The sequence below is a fragment of the Orcinus orca genome, chromosome 1, assembly GCF_937001465.1.
Source record: "Orcinus orca chromosome 1, mOrcOrc1.1, whole genome shotgun sequence".
NCBI classification, from domain to species: domain Eukaryota; kingdom Metazoa; phylum Chordata; class Mammalia; order Artiodactyla; family Delphinidae; genus Orcinus; species Orcinus orca.
Genome location: NC_064559.1, coordinates 160,179,716 through 160,201,613, shown reverse-complemented (window position 1 = coordinate 160,201,613; position 21,898 = coordinate 160,179,716). Strand labels below are relative to the sequence as shown.

At 41.2% G+C, this 21,898-nt stretch overlaps 2 protein-coding genes across 2 annotated transcripts in view; one reads left to right on the top strand and one right to left on the bottom strand.

The window, feature by feature from the left end:
• Positions 1-21,898, bottom strand: part of TM2D1 (TM2 domain containing 1) — a 140,508-nt gene that overhangs the window by 42,025 nt on the left and 76,585 nt on the right. The gene's annotated exons all lie outside the window — the stretch shown is intronic.
• LOC101269341 (putative G antigen family E member 3) lies at positions 11,588-12,040 on the top strand. The gene is given in 1 exon segment (XM_012537373.3): positions 11,588-12,040. A coding segment is annotated over 1 exon segment (342 nt). The 3' UTR covers positions 11,930-12,040.

The window sequence follows — 21,898 nt, the reverse complement described above, 5'->3', positions numbered from 1 at the left end:
GCACGTACTCCAGTGGTACTGCCACCTCTTCTTCAACTCATTCGAATAGCTTTATGGGACGTTGCTTATGAAAAGTGACCTGAAGAAGCCAAAAACATCTGCAGGAATATGAACTAGTAAAAGTGGACTGTGGAAACAGTGTGACCTACTTAAGGACAATAAGGAAAGAATTCTTGCAGTAGGCAGAAACTCAAGCAGCACATATCATTGTCCCTTTGCCTGGAAGGAAAAAGAAGGGGTACATATCTCTAGAACTTTGTGGGTAGTACTAAATTGTTTAGCTAGATGGTCATAGACTTGGGTGGAACAAGATTGGAGGGTTGGTAAAACAAGGATGAATGGGAGAGCATTGTAATGTCAGACCTCACAGAATGGCCCCAGAAGGTGAGACTATTTGTGTTCTATGGGGATGCTCATCAGAGGGCACCCCACTGCAGAGAAGGCTCTCAATAATAGTAGAGAAAGATGATCTGATATGTGAATATCAGCCAGCATCTTTCCTAGTAATGCCAGAGTTTGCTCGATGCGTACAAGAATAAAGTAATTGCCCTAGTGACAGAGACAGTTGTTATGTATGGGTCCAATAACAGAGAAAGACTTCTCACCATGTTGGATCTGGATGGCACTGCTCACTCTTCCAACAGTGGAGTCCCAAGCTTAGCCCCCTATCTGATACCATACTCTGGAAAGATCAGATAATTATCTGGCGGCAGATTAATTGGACCACTGCATAATGGAAGGGGCAACAATTTGTCCTCACTGGAACAGAAATTTGTTCTAGGTATTGTTTTACCTTTCCTGCCTGCAGTATGTAAGTATGTAAGAGTATGGAAGTATCATCACCATACTCTACCTCAAGAAGAATAATTAGTGATGTAGAAAGGAGAGATTAGAGATGGGAAGATCAAGTATCAATACCATTTAAAAAAAACAAAAGCTACTCAAAGTCAGGTTATATCTGCCATGTGCTATCACAATCTCTGTAATTCCCCTGCTGTAGCACTTTTCATGCTTCATTACAACAAAAACTCATGAGAGCAGGGTGGCGTCTATGTTGCTCTCCATCATATTTCCAGCACCTAGCACTGTGCCTGGGACATCACAGAGCTCGACAGATATGTTTTAAATGTTTGTTGAATGTCTTCTACACTTTAATATTTATCAAAATGCCTTAAAAGTATTTTGGCCAAAGTAGGTGCTAAATAGACATTTGTTAAGTGAAAAAAAATTATGCTCAACTAGATCAGAAGCCAACCAACACCAGCCTGTGGGCCAAATCCAGCCTGCCACCTGGTATTGTATGGCCCATGAACACAGAATGATTTTTACATTTTTAGAGGGTTGGAAAAAACTAAAAGAAGAATAATATTTCATGACACATGAAAGGTATGTAAAATTCAGATTTCAGTGTCCATAGATAAAGTTTTATTGGAGTACAGCCATGCTCGTTTTTGTACATGTTGTCTGTGGTGCTTTCATGCTACCGCTTGAGTAGTTGTGACGGAGAACATATGTCCTGCAAAGCTGAGGGTATTTATTATCTGGCCCTTTACAGGAACAGTTTGCTGACCCCTGCACCAGACCTTGCAAAGTACAGAGCACACCAGTTTTTCAGACACTGGTTAATATGGTGCTTGGCACCTTCCTTGGCAGAGAACCACTGCTTCACTTCAATTTCTTGTAAAGAAAACAAACTGTGTTTCTTATACTTCATGGCTTCAGGGTGAGGCTTGTTCCAAGACTTGCCAGAGCCCTTAGACCCCTTCGTGCTATATTTGAAACACGAGATATATAGTAGCCAGGAGAGATAAATACACAGAGAGACATGGAAGGAGAGCCATAGAGAACATCAGAGGAAGAGACTTTGGTGCACTGGCTCTGTAAGGGAAGCTTTACTCCCTGTCAGAATCGTTTCAGAACTGTGTAATGTGGCCTTTTCCAAAGCTTCATTCTGTTTTTATTACAGTAAAATGTTTATTGTGATTGCTGAGAGAATTGCTGTCTTAAAACTAATGTTTTCTATGGTAGAGTTTGACCTGTATTTGCTGAAGCTATGTTTTAAAATAATACACTGAAGTTTATGAAGGAAACGTTGACGCTTCCCAAAGACAGAAACTAAAGAGTTTCTTTTCCTGAAATAATGATTTCATTAAAGTAGAAAAGTGGACATATCTTTGTTATTTAACTTCTTCCTCACTCTCTATAAAATGCATGCCTCCATTATATCTACTATTTATCTAGAATAGCCACATGCTAGTAACTGACTTCCCTTTATTTTGCACTACACTCCAGCAATTCTTTATCATTTAAGTTTAATACAGGCAGGCAGAGCCTGATCCCGATTAGAATGACAAGGACTATTTCCTTAATTACTGTACATAGATAATAGCATTTATTCTGGCAATTCCCATGCTATTCAATCAGGCAAGATTCAATACAAAAAAAAAAGAAGAAGGAAGAGGAGAAGGAGAAGGAGAAGCTGATTTGAAAAAACTCAGACATTTGTTAAGCGAAAAAAAATTATGCAGTCACATTCTATTTTTTAAAGTTTACAGCTCTCAGGGAGCACTTCTTATTGGAAGTTCTATTTAAAAATTACGGAAGGGGCTTCCCTGGTGGCGCAGTGGTTGAGAGTCCGCCTGCCGATGCAGGGGACACGGGTTCGTGCCCCGGTCCGGGAAGATCCCACATGCCGTGGAGCGGCTGGGCCCGTGAGCCATGGCCGCTGCGCCTGCGCGTCCGGAGCCTGTGCTCCGCAATGGGAGAGGCCACAACAGTGAGAGGCCCGTGTACCACAAAAAAAAAAAAAAAAAAAGACAAAAAAGCTGATGGAAATAGGAAAAAAAATGATTATTTGTTAATTCTGAGTGGTGGGTACAAGGTTGTCTGAAGTTTGCTCTATTTTCCTATATTTGGAATGCTTCATAATTTTTTTTAATTGTTTTTCTATGGGAAAAAAAGAAAGCTAAAGAAATTCCCAGGTGCTCAAATTCTAAATGAAGAAGGGGAAAATTGCACAGCTTTTTTCTTTTTCAGGGGTAGTAAGTTGAAGAAAACTCTGAACTGCCATTGCATTGGAGGGACAGTGATCTAGGGGGTCCCTGGGAGCAATATTCTTATTCCACCGAAGGAGGTGAGCCAAGATACTTATAAGCTCTAGAGAACCTTTAACACAGGAAGCTATTTATCATAACAAGCTTGGTTGATACTGTTCCCATACTGAACCAATTAGGTTCGCCTATTTCGTCATACTTCATAACTTGGGATGATAGGTTTCCAAGTATGGTACAGCGTAGTAATTGAATTTTGATCAAACACACATGGCCCATAACCCAGTATGTGAAATTTTCAGAACAGTTCACAGCTTTTAAATATCCAGTCAACATGTTGCCAAAAGTACAGGATGTACTTGATGCAAGGGGGAGAGAAAGGGGAGGGCTGAATCTTGGTAGAGCTGTAAAACAAATATTTTTGTTCTTGTTCTCTTCTTATTTTTCAAATGGCAGTGGAGAAAGACCATGGGATATCATATCATAACTCAAGTCTTCCCCTTGCTTGCTCCGTGTGCATAAACAGCTTTGAGTCTCACTGCAGATTACCATTTATTTTTTTTGCATGAAACTGTTTTCATGTCACAGGCCTGTTACACATGACTTGCTACATTTCTCATTGCAGCACTAGCCAGAGTATTTCTTGACAACCTACTATATGTCAGGCACTGGGTATACAGGTCAACTCTTTTGAATAAAGAGACACGATCCCTGTCTTCATGTGATCTACTGTGGATGGGGAGATAAACATAAAATAAATAAAAACATCAATAATTTTATCACTGTAACCTGTGATCCTTAACATGAAGGAAAAACAAGGCACCAGGAGGGACAAAGAGTGGGTACCTAATTTATCCAGGAGAGAGGAAGAGGGGAGGAGAAGCAGAGAACACATCTCCAAGAAAGTGCCATTGAAATTGATTTCTGAAAGACGAGTGATCCAAGAGAGAGAACGAGTATTCCCAGGAAAAGTAAGCACAGGGATAAGCTTTGAAGTAGGCAGGACTCTGGCAAGTTCAAGGACCTGAAGGCTAGTATATTCAGTGAGAAAGAGGCTCAAAAGATAGGCGGGAGCCAGACCACACCAGACCATATAAAGGATTATGCTAAGTGCAGCCATTGAAAAGTGGCTGGCCAGGGAGTGACATGACGGGAGTCAGGCAAGACAAGAAGCAGAAAGACTAACTAGAAGGCCTTGGCAATTGTCCAGGTGGGAAGTGATAGTGGCTTGGAATGGCTCAATGGCAGAGATGAAGAACAGTGGACAAATCTGAGAGATATTTTGGAGAAGTGACATGACTTGGAGATAACTGGACGTGGGAAGTGATGGAGAAGGAGGTTCCAAGGACATTTCCAGGTTTCTGGCTTGAGCAACTTAGTGAATAAAGTCTAATAAATAACAACTAGTTAGTATAACTCATAAGGCTACATTTAACGATAGAACTCCATCATTCTTACAAGCTCCTGTATCTGTGGTGATATTCTGCTCTCACCACAGACACCACAGATTTTGTAGGAACAGATGCGTTAATCAGATGGTGGGGATGTAGAAATTTTCCACCTACATGCATATCAAACTTTCCTTACCATAAGCAGAAGAATGTCTCTGAGATATTAAAATCAGACTTTAACATAAACCTAGAATTTTTACTCTCAGCTCTACAGACGCAGTCATAGATGTCTGGCCGTTGAAATAGAAGAACCTGAAAGGAAACAAATTTCCCCTTTGAAAATGTTTTAAAACCATGTCTTTATTCATTCACGAGATTTTTTCTCCTGAGCATTTTTAGTGTGAGAGGTATGAGGTAAATAAGATGTATTCCCTGTCTTAGCAAAGAGTATATTCTATCAGGGGAGAAAGAGTCATAAAAAATATGCATAATACAGTGTAGTATGTTACATAGATCAAGCAATAGAATTATACTAAACAGACCACAGAATGATTAATTCTACAGGGGGACTGGCACAGGGGCACGGCTATGAAAGACTTCAGAGGGGTTGCATTTGAGAAGTCTTGAAAGACAAGAGTTTGCTAAGTAGAGCAGTGGATGGGGGAGAAATTCCAAGAGGAGGTAACAGCACAAGCCAAGGCATGAGGGTCCTAAAGAGGACGGAGTACCCAGAGCTAGGGTCCTCAGGGTGAAACCATAGGGTGTCTGACCCAGTCTGGAAAAGTCATCCTTCCATTACGAAGTCTGAAAAACACTACCAGTCTAGTCCAATTTATCTGCTCTAATTTGACCCAGGTAGAGAATTCTCTTTTGTGTGGGCCCCAACCAACAAAGACCTCTTACTGTGACTACTGCCTGAAGATTGCCCATGTTTACGTATTGAGATGAGTGGTCCTCTCTCCCACAGTCATAATCAGTCCCATCACTGGGCCAAGGCTACAGGACACGTAGCCTCGAAAGTGCCTAGAAAGATGTGACCGTCAGACTTCCCTGGTAGTCCGGTGGTTAGGAATCCGAGCCTCCACTTAAGGGGGCGTGGGTTCAATCCCTGACTAAGATTCCCTCACGCTGTGTGGCCAAAAAAAAAGAAAAGAAAAGAAAGAAAGAAAGAAAGATGTGGCCATGGCCCAAGGTAATGCTTCTGTGGACTGGAGAATACAGACAATAGAATGGCTGTGACTTCTAGTCTCAGTCTGGCTAATTGGTACAGCTGTCCCTACACAACAGTCAGATGTAGTGAGTGACCGCCACCAAAAAAAAAATGTGCGTGTGTGTGTTTGTGTGTGATCTTTAAATTTTAATAGCTATTCAGACAGTCCTTAGAGAGAGAATTGGCAGCTTGGACCTGGAGGCTGCTCCCCCCACCTGTCTCCAGGCACCGCAAACACAGCTGTGTAAGAAGGAGACAAAGCTTCCAAGGAAAGAAATGGTACAGTCTGGGGGGGAACAAACAATGGAAGCGCCTTTCTCACAAACCCACTTGGGACAAGGCCTGTCTAGCAACAACAAAAATTAGCAAGGAGGATATGATCAGGATATATATATATATATTTTTAAGAAACAAACTTCACCGTGAAGTAAGATCATTCAAGACCCAACTCAGCAGCCACTTTAAAACCATTTTTTAAGGATGAGACAGATCACACCATTCAAGTTGAGGGGAGAACAAGGTAGCACGTGTTTCTGGCAAGTTTCACATTCAGGTGCTGTCCGCGCATGGAGATGAAATGGAAAGACGATTTATGCTCTGTCATAGAACTCGGAGTTCCCCATACGAAACGCAGGAGTCCCTGGGAAGTGCCTAGAAACTTCTTTATCTGGATTTCTCCAGGCTGCAAAGCGCAGGCATTTTTAAAGTTTAACTCTTTAGAAAAAAGTCAGCAGAGGCAAGATTTCCACAGATGTTAACAGTTCTAGAGTGGTCAGGGGGCTGCGGCTCTCCGAAGAAAGGGAAATTCGAAGAGGGAAAGAAGTCGTTTTGGAAGAAGAAAACCCAAGCAAGGAGGTATTTTCGGTATCATTTAAATCACAAAATAGCACGAATGCGGTCTCTGCCTGTGCGCTACCCAAACGTCGAGCTGAATACCACTGAACGCTGGTTTGAAAATTTCCATTTTTGTAATTTGCTTTCCTTTGTTAAGCCAAGACTTGAGAGAAACCTGGCAGCCGTCTCCAAAGTCTGGCACGATTTCCCCTCCGACGCACTCGGTTGGTGGGGATGTGGAAGGGACCGCACAAGAGAGGAGAGAGAGGGAAGGAGGTGGATTGAGAAGTGCCCGCCGGGGGCTGCGGAGGGAGCGGGCCGCAGCCTCTCAGTCAGGGGGTTTGGCTCCACCTACAGGAAGCCGAAAGCACTCGAAGCAGATCCCTCTGCTGCCACGGAAACCAGGGGTGTCGGCGACTTGGGCAACTGCTGGAGAATTTTCCAGCCAGTGGGAAAGGGGTGTAAGGAGCTGGCGGTGAGGAGTCGGGAGGTAGGGATCTCCATCACCAGGTCCACGGCGGCATATCAGATTCAGCACAGGGGTTCGTATTTGGAGGAAAAAAGACTCCATGCCTCCTCCTGTAACCTATGATTGATTTCACTGGTTACATGTAAGCCCCATTTGAGGACAAGGGCAGTTTCTATTCCCAGTCCAGGCCCATGACATAGCCAGTGTGCTCAACTGCTGAATGAATCTAACCCACTGGATAAACACTCGGTTAAACAACAGCGATCTAATGTGATAACAAACGCTTCCCCTCACCCCCCAGGTATATTTATGAGTTGTCAGGCATTTTGTTAATGGCTGTAATCGCTTAAAAAAAAAAAAATCCTGCACCATCTACACTATTCCAGTGTTCTACCTCCAATATGGGTAGCACTAATTAAGTACCACTCATTTCATCTGATGCCCTGAATTTGAAATGAGTAAACAGAGGCTTGGAGAGGTTTTTTTCCCTGGGTCAACCAGTTTGTTGGTGATAGAACAGGTTCGGGGCTAAATTTTCCTGACCTTCTCTCTGGTGTTTGTTTTCTAAGGCAAGAGAATTATTCTGCCGGACTGTGGATTGACCTGCACGGATACGCTTAGCCGATTGGCTCGCTCAGGCGGAAATTGGCTTCCCCACCTGCCTGTTGTCCTGTCCCTCAGCTTCTGTCTCGGCTTCTGCGAGAGGCCAAGGCAGCCGCTCGTGCTGCTTTACTCCAAAAATCAAGTGTTCCTGGAGCTGGTGCCCACTGGTTGCTAAACTTATGAATCCATTTTTTTTTAAAGCCTAAAGGACAGAATCTTTGAGCTTGCAGATTTGTAAGCTACAAACAGGCAGGTGCTGTGTTTTAGCAAACCAGGTGTCTTATATCCAATATCCAGCACATCTACTTATCCAAAGTGCTTAATAAGCAGTTATTGAATTTCCCAATGATAGTTATAGACGAAAATGATATTTACCAATTGAAAAAGAATTTTTGCTGTAGGCAGTTAGCACTCAGTTTCCAAATTTAAAAAAAGTGAAGATTCTTCCTGTAAATGAGACTCCATTTGCATTGTGTCAGATAAATGATGATGTAGTGAAAGTTGGAGATCAGAAGATCCAGATTCTAACCACAAGCCATCTATAAGATGGAAATAAATAATACTGTCATGACCTCCAAAAGGATTAGACATGAATCATTATTACAATAATAATCACAGTATTAATAATAGTTTTTTGTGCTATTATTAAGTGCTTACTACATTCCAGGCTCTCTATTAACCACTTTAAGTGCATTATCTAATTTATCCTTATAGCAACCCCATGAGGGTGACAATTATTATGCCCGTTTTACAGAATGAGAGAACAGAAGCTCATAGACATTAAGGTACTCACCTACAGTGACACAGTGGTGAGGCCAGTATTGGAACCCAACTCCTACCTGACTCCACACTCCTAAATGTTATGTTACACAATAGATACCTATTGGCTGATTCCATGCTGGTGGCATTCAAATCTCTATCTCTAGTTCTTAGTTCTCATGGGAACTCTATACTTTTATTTCCAATTACTAAAATCATATCATTAATTGTACGTTCCACTACTGTTTAAATTTAGAAGGACCTAAGCCAAACTCCTTCTTTTCTTTCATAAGCATTTACTCAGAGCCATCCATATTCAGGCCTCCAAGCTTGGTCTAAGGCAATGGCTCTCAACTGGGCGGGGGGGGGTTTGCCCTCCAGGGGACATCTGGCAATGTCTGGAGACAATTCTGGTTGTCACAACCAGGGGTGGGGGGATGCTATTGGCATCTAGTGAGTGGAGACCAGGGATGCTGCTAAACAGCTTACAGTGCACGTGACGTTCCGCCACAACAAAGAATTATGTAGCCCAAAATGTCAATAGAAGTGAGGTTAAGAAACCTTGGCTCAGGAATATGGAGATGAATCAGGCAGATATCATCATTAATCATCTGCTATGGGAGATGTATGTATAAATTTGAAGCACAAAGTTTATGCAGATTCTTGTGTCGTGACAAAGGATAAGTGCCCCAAGGCTCATAAAGAGTTATGGGGTTTCCTAGGGGCTGGGGAAGGCTTGGTGGAGGAGGTGGCACTTGAGCCAAGTGCAAAGAAGAGAGAAGATCTGGATTCTGGATAAAAGGACAAACAGTGTGCAGGGTGTGGGTGTATGTAAGGAGGTTATTTTAATTGAAGTGGAGGAGGTGTGAAGAGGTGTAGTGGAAAAAAGGAGGTAATGTTTTGTTGGGGCCAGAACAAAGCGCCTTGAGTGCAAAGAGGAGGCCTTCAGACTTCAGTTGTAAGTAATGGGAAGCCATCTAACATTTTCACATGGGGGAATAATGTGATCAAAATGTTCTGGGGGGATGAATCTAGCAGCTGAATGGAAATGGATTGCAGAGAATAAGAAGCCGGAGGCAGGAAGACATGTTAAAACACTACTATCACATGTCTTGCTATTAAAAGGAAACCACTTAGCTCTTTTCGTTTTTATTAGTAGCAACCAATAACTGAGTGATTATTGTGATTCAAAGCCAAACACTACATATACAATCTTACTTAGTGCTGCCCTCTGTCACAAGGATCTCCCCATTTTACAGATAAGGGGATGGTCAGAGTGGATAAAAAGTGGCAGGGCCAGGATCTGGCTACCAAAGCCTGCGATCCTAACTGCTTTGTGTGCTGGGTACAAGGTTGGGATTCTTAACCTCTTGACCAACCCAGACTGTCCCTTCTAAGGCAGACAATAAAACAAGCCAGCCCAGGCCCCACTGGGAATGGGAAGGTCTAGGACAAACAGCCTCAGGAAATCTGCTTCTCCTTGGCAGCCAGAGCTGACGGTAGGGAGAAATGGGGTGTTTCTCTGGGCTAATTTTGGGGGCATGGGGAGCATAGGCATATGCCTTATTACAAACACACCTACAGGATAGATTCCTTTAATTTATTTGGAGGTAAGTTGGTTCCTCCGGGGGGGATGGTAAATGAGAGGAAAAATGGGAACATCTGAAGCAAAGATCGAACTTCTCATGTCAGGCATCTCTTGGCTGTTGAGGTAGCAAGCAGAAGACATGAAGTGGGGGATAGAAAGGCTGTGACTCAGAAATTCCTTGTTTACTTGGCTCCTGAACAGATTGCTAACTGGATCCAGGTGTGTTCTCTGGTTTTGTTTTAGAGCCTCTTCGCCACAGGCAGGGAAGGAGGGGAAAGGTGTGGACCATATCCGTAGACAGAGTGGGTGGCAGCATTAGAATTGGTGGAGGTGCTGACAGAGGCATGGCCATATATACTAGCTGGCTATGTGGGCTTTTGGTGACCTGCAACTAGAGTGTTGGTCCAGGGCACCAGCTTTTGTCATGAAAAAAGATGCACAGCAAGAAGTTAGAGAAGGATACGACCAAAATGGTGGCCACCACCGACCGAGTAGCCAAGGACCAGTAGGTAGAGTACATATGAGAACATCCTTGAAAACTTCCAGGTCTACCTGGAAGGAATTGAGATGGTGGAAACTCTCACAGAGCAGGCAGGGGAAGAGTCAGAGAGACTTTGATGGCCTTTGATGACCATTCATTTCACGGTGACTCTCCATCGCAGGATAATCTTTAAACTATTTTGGAAAGTTTGTGATCTACAATTTAAAGGTCAAAGGCTCCAGGGTTCCAGAGTTCCAGTTCTTCTTTCTAAAGTCCCACAGTGTTAAACAAACATAAATTCTTGCCACAATCTCTTAGATTTGACAGCCTAATAAATAGATTAAAAAAAAAATTCAAGACACAATCTCCTCTCTAGACCAAAACTCCTGAAGGTCAAAGATTGAATCTGCACCACCAAACTCAAGAGGTGCTCAAGAAGTATCTGCTGAGTTTAACTCAGTGCAATGTTCTCCTGAAACATCAAGAGTATTCACTAGACGCAATAATATAATTTTTAAATCCAAATTTTATTTTCACCTCATTAAAAAAAAGCCTAACCTTATGTATCAATATGCCTGTTTTCACAAAGCCGTTGTCCTAATACTAAGACCAAATGCCAAAAAGCAAATGTTTTTTCCCTGGAGAAAATCTGGAAGAGGCAATTATACTAGACATACTACTCAGAAGGATCTGTTTCAGTGTTTTTGCTTTTGTAAGTAGCATCATTAAGCCTCTTCAAACCAAACAGTGTCCTGAGAAAAGAGTGAAAGCCAGAAAGCAAAGTTCTCTAGCCTCTAGAGAACTAAATGGCGCTAGCCTCTCCATTTTGTTACCCTACATGGGATGTTCCATATGGAGATGAGGAATGAGACTCAAAGCACAGCTCTCTGGGCTTGAGGGTCTCACACAACTGAAAATGTCCCTGGTCATTTCACACACACCCCACCCTTCAAACCAGCTACCTTGAATCCAATCTGGTGGATGATGTATCCCTTAACCTTGAAGTATCAGGTTAGCTTCAAGTTTTTATTGAGTACTTACCATGCATATGGTGCAGACTTAGAAGATATAGAGGTAAGAAAAAAGACCAACAGCAGCTATGCAGGGCAGATCGTGTTCCTGCCATTTGGATCCTTCCTTGCTGAATGAAACTCAGCCAATAGATCCTCATAGCAATACTCCTGGGAGTTAAGTTGGGAAATATGAGTGGGCATGTAAGAACAAGATCCCAATCTGCAGGAAGAAGAAATGATGGAGAGTCTTCCCAGCCAGTTAGACCTCTGGTTGCTCAGCAGCCCAGTGATAAACAACCTCAACTAGAAGAACCACAAACTGAGAGTCAGGATATTATACCTGCTTATGACATTGAAGATGAAGGAGCATCTGTAGCTCAAAGGGCTGATATGGAAGCTGATCAGTAGAAACTGGTTCTCTTGAAGACTGTGGATGAGCCTGGAGGTGGTCCTGATGTCAAGAAGGAGATTCTACCAAGTCTAGAGCCTGTTAAAATGCCAGAAGCTGGTGAAGGACAACCACAGATTTAAACAGAGACAGACTGAAGCCAAGCATGCTGTCCTTGTGTTGGAAATTTGACTGCTAACCATCTCTCAATAAAGTTTTACAACTTAAAATAAAAGGAAAAAAAGGCCAAAATAGGACCCTGGCCCCCAAAGTTTGGCTTACAAGCTAGTTGAAGAAAACACAGTGAATATGGATGAATAGAAGAAAATATTTGTTCCTCAGACACTTACTGAGTGCCTTCTTTGAGCCAGGCTCTGTGCCGGACTACAGGGGTACCAAGGCTGAATTGGTTCCATTTTGTTCAGTTCAACACTTGTCATTCATTCAGCAGGTATTTATTGAATGTATTTGTAGTAGACCACTGCTTTTCAAGCCTTAATGTGTATGGAGATCACCTGGAGATTCTGATTCCAAAGGTCTGGGGTAAGGCTTGAGATTCTATATCTCCAGCAAGCTCCCAAGGAATGCCAGTGCTGTTTGTCCCTGAACTACTCTTTGAATAGTAAAGGACCATACAATGTTTTAGTCCTTTGCTATACAGGGGAAAATAAGATAGCCATGGCCCCTGCCCTGATGAAGCTGATATTCTAACAATGAATATAAATATTAAACAAGGAATCACAGTGAAATACAATATTAATGGATGTTCAAAGTCTTTGGGGGAGCATTTTGTGAGGGGACATAATTTCACCTAGGAATCAAAAAAAAAAAAAAGCTTTCCTGAGGAAGTGATGTTTAAGCTGATAGGAATTTGCAAACAATAAAGGAGGAAGAATATTTCAGGTAGAGGGAACAGCATGTTTGAAGGCCTGGAGGTGAGAGAAAGCTTAGATATTCAACAAATATTTTGAGTTTTACCATTTCCAGGCTCTGAGTGTAAGACCCTGCCCTGGACAAAAGCACAGTGGGAGAAACGGACATGGAAACAGATGATTTCAAAACAATGCAGCAAGAGTTCTAACAGTGGTGTGCACAGGGTGCCAGAGGAGTACTGAAGAGGATTTCCTAACCCAGCCCAGGAGAGAGAACATTTGAACGGAGCCCTTGCAGATGAGTGGGAATAAGGCAAGAGAAAAAGATGTGGCAAGGTGGGAGATCGGGTCCTTGCTGCTGAGGACACACAGTCTAGTGGGGTAGTTGGCAAGTTGTGTTATATGATCCTGATTTTAATACAATTTAATCATTGTCTGGGAACAGTGCCTGGCACATAGTAGGCACTCATTAAATATGTATTGAAAGGATGAATATCTAAATGCCATGTAAGTGATAGACTCAGGATGTCCTAGACATAATTGGGTACTAAGTTGTTACCAACTCCAAGTGCCCTGAGAGTTCAGAGCACTAGGGTGTGAACAAGAACTGGGCTTGAAGGAAGGCTAGAATCTGTGGGATGTAGGGGAGATCAGTAGACATCCATCCTGAAAAGGAAAAACTACCGGTTCACTGCTGGGAGTAAAGGATTAAAAAAAAAAAAAAGGGGGCTTCCCTGGTGGCGCAGTGGTTGAGAGTCCGCCTGCTGATGCAGGGGACACGGGTTCGTGCCCCAGTCTGGGAAGATCCCACATGCCGCGGAGCGGCTGGGCCCATGAGCCATGGTCACTGAGCCTGCACGTCTGGAGCCTGTGCTCCGCAAAGGGAGAGGCCACAACAGTGAGAGGCCCGCGTAGCGCAAAAAAAAAAAAAAAAAAGCACAGAGCAGGGTTTCTTAATCCAGGGCCCATGGAGCTTCTGGGGCATCTATGAAGCCCCAAAGATTATATGCAAAGTCCTAGGTGAATATATATGAAGGACTATTTTTCTGGGCAAAGAGACTAGAACTTCATCAGATGGTCAAAGGAGTCCAGTGACCATTATTAGGTTAGGACCCTTGGGGAGAGAACAGGTAGCCTATTCTAGGTAGCCTCTGAACCACTTCCTGATTACAAATAATTGTGTCAATGGAATTCCAACACAGAAAACCTCGGTCTGAGTGTGCTGGATGGTTGCAGCACTGCCTTTGAGCGGCATTTTAGCAATGTCCTTGCTGCTACTTATCTATCCAGACTTGTCCACATTGTCAGGGTATCCTCAGCAGCTGATGGAGATGCCTCCTTCCAAAGGCTATTTATATGCACCCAAGTCCTTCCCCTTAATGAGTTTCTAGAGGTGACAATGGCCTCTTGTTAGATTGTCAACTGTTGACATTTCTCTGATCTTTTCTCACAGTTTCCGTTGAGCAGCAGTTGCTGCAGCCTCCTGAACATCGAACAGGCAATTAATTGGTACAGATTTAATAAATGTATTAGAGAAGGAAGCTGCATGTTTATGGACTATTTTCATGGTCATGCATACTGGACAAGGCATTTTTCCACCAACCTACTTATGCTACCACAGTGAACACAAAATTTACATATCTGGAAGAAAACAGTATTTTCCTGAAACATTAATAATAAATGCAGGAAATTTGTCTGTTATGGGTAAACGTCTCCATAGCTTAACTTTGCACCATTCTATTTTGGTTAAAAATATCTACAGTGTTGTCCCTTACCATCTTCCTTCGAAAATATACTGGTAATTGCAATGGCCCTTCTTTCATCAAGAACTGGGGTTTTGCAAAATAGCAATGAGCAATCCCTCTGTTTGAGGATGCAGGCAATGTTTAAAGTTCTTAGAATAAAATAACCTTAGAGTAGAAACCTTAGCAACCAGGTTGTACTAATAGAAGTATACTGTTCAAAATGAGGGAAGCGATAGTCCCTGTCTCCCCAGGGCTAGACATACCACGTAAGAAATATTTTTTATTCCGTACTTAATGCCACATTAGAAGAGGCATAGCAATAGGCACATGAAGCTGGTGATCTTGAAATGAAGGCAAATGGCAGTAGCTAACATTCGCAGAGTCCTTACTAAGGGCTGGGCGCTGTGCTTTGCATTGTACATTTAATCTTCACAACCACCCTACTATTATACTACTATTAATAGTAGGGCACTACAATTATTATCTACATTTTACAAATCAAGAAACTCAGGTCATGCAGATAGTAAGTGGTGGAGCCAGCATGACACTTGTTCTTTCTGACTCCAGTGGACCCTCAGCGTAGGCAGTTGGTGTATTTTCAGTTAATCTTGCTAGAGATGATTGGTAATCATGAAAATAAAATCATTGCCACTCTGTGTGTGTGTGTGTGTGTGTGTGTGTGTGTGTGTGTGTATTAGTCGTTTCACCAGTCAGCACACACACACTGTGAGGGCAGTGACCATATTAATTATGCACATATTTACTTCTAAGGTTTAGCACAGAGCTGGGCACAAGGTAGGTCTTTCTTACATCTTTTACTGAATAAAATAACTAATTTCAACCATCACCCTGATACCAAAACCAGACAAGGATGTCACAAAAAAAGAAAACTAGAGGCCAATATCACTGATGAACATAGATGCAAAAGTCCTCAACAAAATACTAGCAAACAGAATCCAACAGCACATTAAAAGAATCATACACCATGATAAAGAGGGGTTTATCCCAGGAATGCAAGATTCTTCAATATATGCATATCAAACAATGTGATACACCATATTAACAAATTGAAAGAGAAAAAACATATGATCATCTCAATAGATGCAGAAAAAGCTTTTGACAAAACTCAACACCCATTTATGATAAAAACCCTCAAGAAAGTAGGCATAGAGGGAAATTACCTCAACATAATAAAGGCCATATATGACAAAGCCACAGCACACATCATTCTCAATGGTGAAAAACTGAAAATATTTCCTCTTAAACCAGGAACAAAACAACGTAGTCCACTCTCACCACTATATTCAATATAGTTTTGGAAGTTTTAGCCACAGCAGTCAGACAAGAAAAAGAAATAAAAGGAATTCAAATCAGAAAAGAAGTAAAGCTGTCACTATTTGCAGATGACATGATACTATACTTAGAGAATCCTAAAGGTGCTACCAGAAAACATCTAGAGCTAATCACTGAACTTGGTAAAGTTTCAGGATACAAAATTAACACACAGAAATCTCCTGCATTCCTATACACTAATGATGAAAAATGTGAAAGAGAAATTAAGAAAACACTCCCATTTACCATTGCAAAAAAAAGAATAAAATACCTAGGAATAAATCTACCTAGGAGGGCTTCCCTGGTGGCGCAGTGGTTGAGAGTCCGCCTGCCGATGCAGGGGACACGGGTTCGTGCCCCGTTCCGGGAGGATCCCGCATGCCGCGGAGCGGCTGGGCCCGTGAGCCATGGCCGCTGAGCCTGCGCGTCCGGAGCCTGTGCTCCGCAACGGGAGAGGCCACAACAGTGAGAGGCCCGCGTACTGCAAAAAAAAAAAAAAAAAAAATCTACCTAGGAGAAAAAAGACTTGTATGCAGAAAACTATAAGACAATGATGAAAGAAATTAAAGGTGATACAAACAGATGGAGAGATATACCATGTTCTTGGATTGGAAGAATCAACATTGTGAAAATGACTATAATACCCAAGGCAATTTACAGATACAATGCAATCCCTATCAAACTACCAATGGCATTTTACACAGAACTAGAACAAAAAATTTCACAATTTGTATGGAAACTCAAAAGATCCCGAATAGCCAAGGCAATCTTGAGAAAGAAAAACAGAGCTGGAGGAATCAGGCTTCCTGACTTCAGACTATACTACAAAGCTACAGTAATCGAGACAGCATTGTACTGGCACAAAAACAGAAATATAAATCAATGGAACAGGATAGAAGGCCCAGAGATAAACCTACGCACATATGGTCACCTTATCTTTGATAAAGGAGGCAAGAATATACAATGGAGAAAAGACAGCCCCTTCCATAAGTGGTGCTGGGAAAACTGGACAGCTGCATGTAAAAGAATGAAACTAGAACACTCCCTTACACCATACATAAAAATAAACTCAAAATGGATTAAAGGCCTAAATGTAAGGCCAGACACTATAAAACTCTTAGAGGAAAACATAGGAAGAACACTCTATGACATAAATCACAGCAAGATTTTTTTTTTCTTTTTTTGGCAGTACGCGGGCCTCTCACTGCTGCAGCCTCTCCCATTGCGGAGCACAGGCTCCGGATGCGCAGGCTCAGCGGCCATGGCTCACGGGCCCAGCCGCTCCACGGCATGTGGGATCCTCCCAGACTGGGGCACAAACCCGTGTCCCCTGCATCGGCAGACAGACCCCCAATCACTGCGCTACCAGGGAAGCCCCAGCAAGATCTTTTTTGACCCACCTCCTAAAGAAATGGAAATAAAAACAAAAATAAACAAATGGGACCTAATGAAACTTCAAAGCTTTTGCACAGCAAAGGAAACCAGAAACAAGACGAAAAGACAACCCTCAGAATGGGAGAAAATATTTGCAAACGAAGCAACTGACAAAGGATTAGTCTCCAAAATATACAAGCAGCTCAGTATCAAAAAAACAAACAACCCAATGCAAAAATGGGCAGAAGACCTAAATAGACATTTCTCCAAAGAAGATATACAGATTGCCAACAAACACACGAAAGAATGCTCAACATCACTAATCATTAGAGAAATGCAAATCGGAACTACAATGAGGTATCACCTCACACCAGTCAGAATGGCCATCATCAAAAAATCTACAAACAATAAATGCTGGAGAGGGTGTGGAGAAAAGGGAACCCTCTTGCTCTGTTGGTGGTAATGTAAATTGATACAGCCACTATGGAGAACAGTATGGAGGTTCCTTAAAAAACTACAAATAGAACTACCATATGACCCAGCAATCCCACTACTGGGCATATACCCTGAGAAAACCATAATTCAAAAAGAGTCATGTACCACAATGTTCATCGCAGCACTATTTACAATAACCAGGACATGGAAGCAACCTAAGTGTTCACTGACAGATAAATGAATAAAGATATGGCATATATAAACAATGGAATATTACTCAGCCATAAAAAGAAATGAAATTGAATTATTTGCAGTGAGGTGGACGGACCGAGAGTCTGTCATACAGAGTGAAGTAAGTCAGAAAGAGAAAAACAAATACCGTATGCTAACACATATATATGGAATCTTAAAAAAAAAAAAGGTTCTGATGAAACTAGGGGCAGGACAGGAATAGGGACGCACACATAGAGAATGGACTTGAGGACAAGGGGAGGGGAAAAGGTAAGCTGGGACAAAGTGAGAGAGTAGCATTAACATATATACACTCCCAAATGTAAAATAGATAGCTAATGGGAATCAGCTGCATAGCACAGGGAGATCAGCTCAGTGCTTTGTGACCACCTAGAGGGGTGGGTTAGGGAGGGTGGGAGGGATATGCAAGAGGGAGGGGATATGGGGATATATGTATACATATAGCTGATACACTTTGTTATACAGCAGAAACTAACACAATATTGTAAAGCAATTATACTCCAATAAAAATATTAAAAAATAGTAACTGATTTCAGAATGCTTCAAAAACCAATTCACCCATCAGATTATTGAGACTGTAGGGGAAAAGGACATTCTGGGGGGGTATAAATTGTTACAAGTCATTTTAGAGGACACTTTGGAAACAATGATCAAAATGTGAAATGTGTAAACCCTTGACCACAGCTATACATCTAGGAATCTATTCAAGCTATTCTATAGAAATACTGATACATATGTAAAAAGATTATGTGTGTGTACACACATACAAAGATATACATATAAATGCAAAGATATTTATGTATGTATGCATACATACATTTATTTGCAAAGATACATATATATATACACACAAAGACATATACATTTATTTGCAAACATATATATATACACACAAAGATACATGTGTATATATATACATTTATACTTGTGAGTGCACATTCATTACAGTTCTGTTTGTATTAGGAAAATAAAATGGAGACAACCTAAATGTCCATCAATAGGCGAATGATTTTTTAAAATTATGATACAACCATACAATGCAATACTATGTAGACATTAAAATACTGGAGTAGATGTATTAGGTTAACTATATGAAACTGCCAATTCCTTCCTGTTTAGATCTACAGAAATAGCAATTTCACATGGTTCAACTTCATCTATGTACAGATATGAACAATTTCTAAGCATATTAGAAACTGAAAAAGGCAAGTTGCAAAGCATGATGTATTTATGTTAAAATATAAGAAACAAAAATATAGAAAATAAACTAGAGATACTCACCAAAGAGTTAACATGATTATTTCTGGGCCTTTTACAATGAGAATTTTCTTTATAATTTCTTTTAAAAATATGTTTACCACAAGTAATTCCAAAGTGTTTCTATATTTTGTAAGCATTTTTTCTGATCTACAAATTCCAAAACCCATGAACTCACCATGTTTCTCCACTGGCACAGATGAGGAGAGTAATGAAGAACTAGCTTTAATTATTCAGGCAAAGAAACCCAGATTATTATGAGAACAAGGCAAAAAGCAGAACTTTGTCTTGGATTATCTCGAGACAACTGCCTGAAATTTTCCTGCTTATTTTTCCTGTTTGAACCTGGCTTTTCAGACTAATGTGAGGTGATCTGTTTTTCTGTGATTCAGAACCTCACAGAACTTGGCAGGCAAAGAAATACAAAGAAAGGAAGAAAAGGAAAGGGGCAAAGTTGGGGGGGAGCGAAAGAAGATGGGCAGAACTTGAGAAGGCTTTATAAAGTAATACAACACACCCCATAACCTCTGGGAACAAAAGAACAAAGCTGATGGGAGACAACAGATGTTCTTCCCAAACCATGAAAGCATAACACTCTACACCCAAAACTCCTCATTCCAAGGAGTGGCTAATACCTCTTACTAGAATATCTGTACAACAAAGGATTTGTTTTTCCTTTTTCCTTAGATGATAGATGTGAAAGGTAAAATCACTGTTACCAGGTACTTATGAAGTGTGAGTTAGCCAAATTGTTGGTTTCTCTTGATTCTTATTTCTCTAAATCAGTTTTATTGAGGTAGAGTTGACTTAAGGTAAAATGTAACCACTTTAATTTTACATATCCATGAGTTTTGACAAGTAATACACTCATAACCACCTCCAAAATCCATTTTGGATGAGGTTCCATCATCCAAAAACGTTTCTTTGTGCCGGTCAATCCCCACTCCCACCTCTGGCTCCGGACAGCCACTCATCTGCTTCTATCATTACAGATTATATTTGTCTTCTCTAACATTTCATATAAATAGAATCATACAGTATGTACCCTTTTGTGTGTGTGTCTTCGTTCACTCAACATAATGTTTTTGAGATTCACCCATCTTACCGTGTGCATTTATAGTTCATTCCTTTTTTTTTTATAGTTCATTCCTTTTAATTGCTGATTTCCACTGTGTTCCATTGTCTGGCTACACTATAACAACAGTTTATCCATCCACCTATTGAAGAACATTTTGATTACTTCTAGTCTTTGGCTATTATGAAGAAAGTTGCTGTGAACATTAGGCTGACTCTTACTTTTGCAGTAAGTAAGGGGTGTTTTTTTTCCAATATAAAGTCATTTGTTTTCAAATTAGCAATAAAATAATCAACTTTACATTAAAAAATGAATAGACAACCAAAAACCCTTCAAATCTGATTTGAAACTGATTTGAAATTAATATCTGTCCATTTGGTTGGGGCATAGGGATGGGAGATAAAACTAATATATCTTAGACACCTACTAAGTGCTTATTAATATGCACAGATTACCTCTTAAATCTTCACAAGCACACTACACCGTGAGGTAGCTATTATTCTTATTTTACTAATAAGGAAATAGAGGCACCAAGAAGTTAAAGAACTTGCCCAAGGTCACAGAGCGACTAAGCAGCAAAACCAGGAATTTGCACACAGAACTGCCTGACTCCCATCTGATGCTCTGCAACCCTGCTTCTCGTTGCTGCATCTCTGGCAGGAGGCTTGGTAAATAGACTCAAAGGCAGACAGATTTGGGGTTGAGGTATTGTATTGACCTAGATGGGGGAAGCAGAAGAGGGAAGATGGCAGTGACTGGGTAAAGAGAGAAAAGAAAGAGGAAAGAGGATAAAAGGAGAGGAGGGAAAGAAGCATTCTCTCCACTTTGACAGAATAAGAAGGAGTCTGAAGATCCAGCACGAAGCTGGACTCCCTGGAAACCGCCTAAGGCCTGAAACATTTCTGCTCACAATTGAAGGCAAAACCTTATCCAGCCTTGGCAGTTCCTTCCCTCTTCATCTGGGCTGCACCTCTCAACCATGAAGCTCACAGAAAGCCAGGAGGGGGAGCACCTTTTCAGTGGGGTCGGCATTGCTATTTTGCATGGAGCAAATGCCACTCACATTTGTGTCTGAAGTCAAGAAAAAAGCCGTGCTTGGGATTAGAGAAACTGAAAACAAGTAAGATGACTCATTTGAAACAGTCTGAAAAGTGTAGAAAGTTTAATGATTTAGCTCAAAATTAATTCAATGCTTACAAAGAGAGAAAGGAGACAAAGTAAAAGAAGAAATGCAGAGAGTGTGTAGCCCTCAATATGTGTCAAACACCAAGCTAACAGCTTTGCCTGTATTAATTGAGTTGATCTTCATAATCCTATGAAGTATGTACTATTTTTATTTCTACTTCACACATGAGGAAATCATGCCTCAAAGAGGTTAAATATCCTGCCCAGGGTCACACAGTAAATGGCAGAGTCAGGACTCAAACTCACTAACCACTACTCTGTCCTATTCCCAGGGACTATATGCCAGAGACTGTGTATACATTTATACAAAAATGTATAAAACATGGTCCTGACCTTTGGAGAGCTCATGGGTAAACACTGGACAATACTTTCACTTTGGGCAAGTGACCTAATATTTATCATTAAAATAGGAATTAATAATCCCTTTCTTGCTCTCATTACAAGGTTCATTTATTCTAAAAATTTTTACTGAACATCTATTATGTGCCAGGCATAGTGCTGAAAGTCTCTCATGAAGCTTATATTTTAGAAGGAAGAGAAAGTAATAATTATGTAAAAAACAGATACGTAAGTAATGAGAGAGAG